The following is a 2,714-nucleotide window of genomic DNA, read 5'->3' on the forward strand; positions in this document are numbered from 1 at the left end:
AACAACGATAACCTCCTTTGATCCACACTGTATAGTTCTGTAAGAACAATAACCTCTATTGATATCCTCTACAGCAATTCTCACTATCTAAATTATGTAACAACGATAATTTCCAGCGATATTTATTATTCACTTTATGTAACAGGGGTAGCCAGTATAGTGAGCACCATTACATATGCTGTTTAACAACTTCCAGTTATCCTAACATTTAAGTTTCAAGCATTAGAAGCTATCGGTAAGCACTACAAATAGTTAGTTACTCTTTATAAGGAGGATTTTCACAATACAGTGATATATCGCCACGGATGTTAGTTGTGGAACCACGGGAAACATGTTTAGCACATATATTTGGCTCACAGCAAATTAACGACCATTCGACAGTGCAATGTTCATCTGCAAATAGGACGTTATGGTTACAAAAGAGAACCTACTGACTCAAAAATAAAGAAGAAAATTCTTGAAATCAATGGTTGTTTTCATAAGAAAGATGATACAATAGAGTGGAATCAAAGTAATTTCATTCGAGTCAAATCCGCAAGCCCGGCATGACCAGGTGGTTAGGGCGCTTGACTCGCAATCTGCGAGTCGCAGGTTCGAATCCCCGTCCCACCAAACATGCTCGCCCTTTCAGCCGTGGGGGCGTTATAATGTGACGGCCAATCCCACTATTCGTGGGTAAAAGAGTAGCCCAAGAGTTGGCAGTAGCTGGTGATGACTAGCTGCTTTCCCTCTAGTCTTACACTGCTAAATTAGGGACGGCTAGCGCAGATAGTTCTCGTGTAGCTTTGCGCGAAATTCAAAACAAACAAACAAATCCGCAAATGCGGGTTCAAATGGACACTTGTACCTTTGGTTTCCTAAGATGTGGTCGAGGACGCCGTTTTTAACATACAGTGAAGGACTTGTGGAAAGTTTGTCAAAATGTGTGGGCTAAGACTGACTCCATCGTCCTTATAACGATGGAAAACACGGTGTTGGGCAAAAGTGTATAATCATGGTCATCAGACCAAAGACAGCACCTTCCCTCAAACATCGTTTTAATAAAATGCAAATAACTATCAGTAGTGCCGATGTAACACAACAGAAACTTGCAGTAATCGTCTTTACATACATACTTACAATAGTAATGGTATGGTTACCCTAAACGTTTTGTTTCTTTAATTCATTTTTGCTTTGAAACAAACGTACTTTCACATTTTGGTACTCTAAATGCCAGACTTAGTGAATTTTGTGCTTAAAAAGGAATCGGGAAAAATTTGGCGTTTGGTTTTACAATATCAGAACATGTATTCGTATTATATATCAACAACATAATACCCAAACTAACTCCAACAAGTCATTTAACGATGAAGAAATAAGTGGTCGGAAACACATAAAACTTAGGGCAGTAAACTTTTCTTACTACTAGTAGTAGGCAAGTCCACAGATTTCGGTAAACTGAGGTTAACTAAGAGAAACAGCAACCACAAATTTCTGATTTAGGTACAAGAAGGCAAAGTTGTAGAAACTCCAAAGATCGAAGTGTGGATGATAAATGACGATCTCCAAATCTTCTACTCGTATTTCTAGTTTTGTAGAACAGGACCAGTTTTTGTTTGTGTGTGTGTGGTGTTATTCTTCTTCAAATACGGAGCATTTAAGAATAAAATTGTGTAACTGAAATTCATCACGGCTTACATATTGATTTGTATTAGGTATTAATTGGCTTTGAACTCTTAAGAGCTCCACAAATTATAGGGGAGCATGAATATTACCTTCGAGTGTTATCGATACATTTGAAACATCATCGTATAAGACTAGTAAACCGTGTTTAAGAGTTAACTGTCATGAGACGGAAGAGTTTTTCTCTCACACGTACTGACATTGTTTTATCTCCAATTCTTTTTTTAGTATTTCTATCTTCTTCGGTTAAGTATATCCACACTTTCTGCTGTTATCACGAATATGAAGAAAATAGTTCTTATTTTTATGCTTGCAAAGATACTTAACAAAGAACACATGATTATCCATCAGTTATTTTATCTGTCGAAAAACCTTTCTCAACAAAGGCACCGATTAACTCTTTAGCTAGAAATAGAAGTTTAAATCATGAAAATAGCAGAAACTGGAGAATAAATACGCTTTCTTGTGCCTTACATCGTGAAAGTACACATTTAAAAGATCTTAAGAACATTACATTGACGTTTGTTTCGTACTTACCATACGTGTTCTTGAAGCCTTACGAATCAAAGAACTTTGCGCGAGATATTAAAACTGTCAGAGAAGCGAAACCGTCTTAGTCAATCAGTCAAACAGTGCAGTAACCTTTCATTCAATCGAGTGACCGTTCGATCTAACCCTAACCATTATCTTTGAATACAGGCTTTCCCTTTCTCAGAGTAAATAGGGTAGTTCAAGCGGAAAAAGACATCGCCACGTGGTGTCGTTCAGTTCAAACAGAAACAGACATCATCATGCGGTATTCCTGGCCTCTTCACGATAGGGCATGTTAATTTTGTTGTATTTTTAGGAACACAGAGCGAGAAATTTCAACTGGAAGTAGATCATTTCTAGTTGGCAACTTTCCCGCAAAAGAAATATTAAAAAAAAGAGACTAGAGTTGCAGGTGCTTTAAGCTTACATATAACCTTATTAGCGCCCTCATGCGGGAATAAATCATCGTTTCTGGTAAATGTATTCTGTATACAGTCATAAAAACGAAACGAAATATATTA

The 2,714-nt window shown here is 37.2% G+C and overlaps 1 protein-coding gene across 1 annotated transcript in view; it reads right to left on the bottom strand.

The window, feature by feature from the left end:
• The window catches only part of LOC106474677 (potassium channel subfamily K member 4-like), a 28,097-nt gene extending 25,720 nt beyond the window's left edge, over positions 1-2,377 (bottom strand). Inside the window, exon 1 of the mRNA XM_013935368.2 lies at positions 2,200-2,377. Coding sequence (XP_013790822.1) covers positions 2,200-2,202 — 3 coding nt within the window. The 5' untranslated portion in view covers positions 2,203-2,377. The remainder of the gene's footprint in view (positions 1-2,199) is intronic.
• Positions 2,378-2,714: the final 337 nt, after the last annotated feature.

Source organism: Limulus polyphemus, unplaced genomic scaffold (genome assembly GCF_000517525.1).
Source record: "Limulus polyphemus unplaced genomic scaffold, Limulus_polyphemus-2.1.2 Scaffold7517, whole genome shotgun sequence".
Lineage (NCBI taxonomy): Eukaryota > Metazoa > Arthropoda > Merostomata > Xiphosura > Limulidae > Limulus > Limulus polyphemus.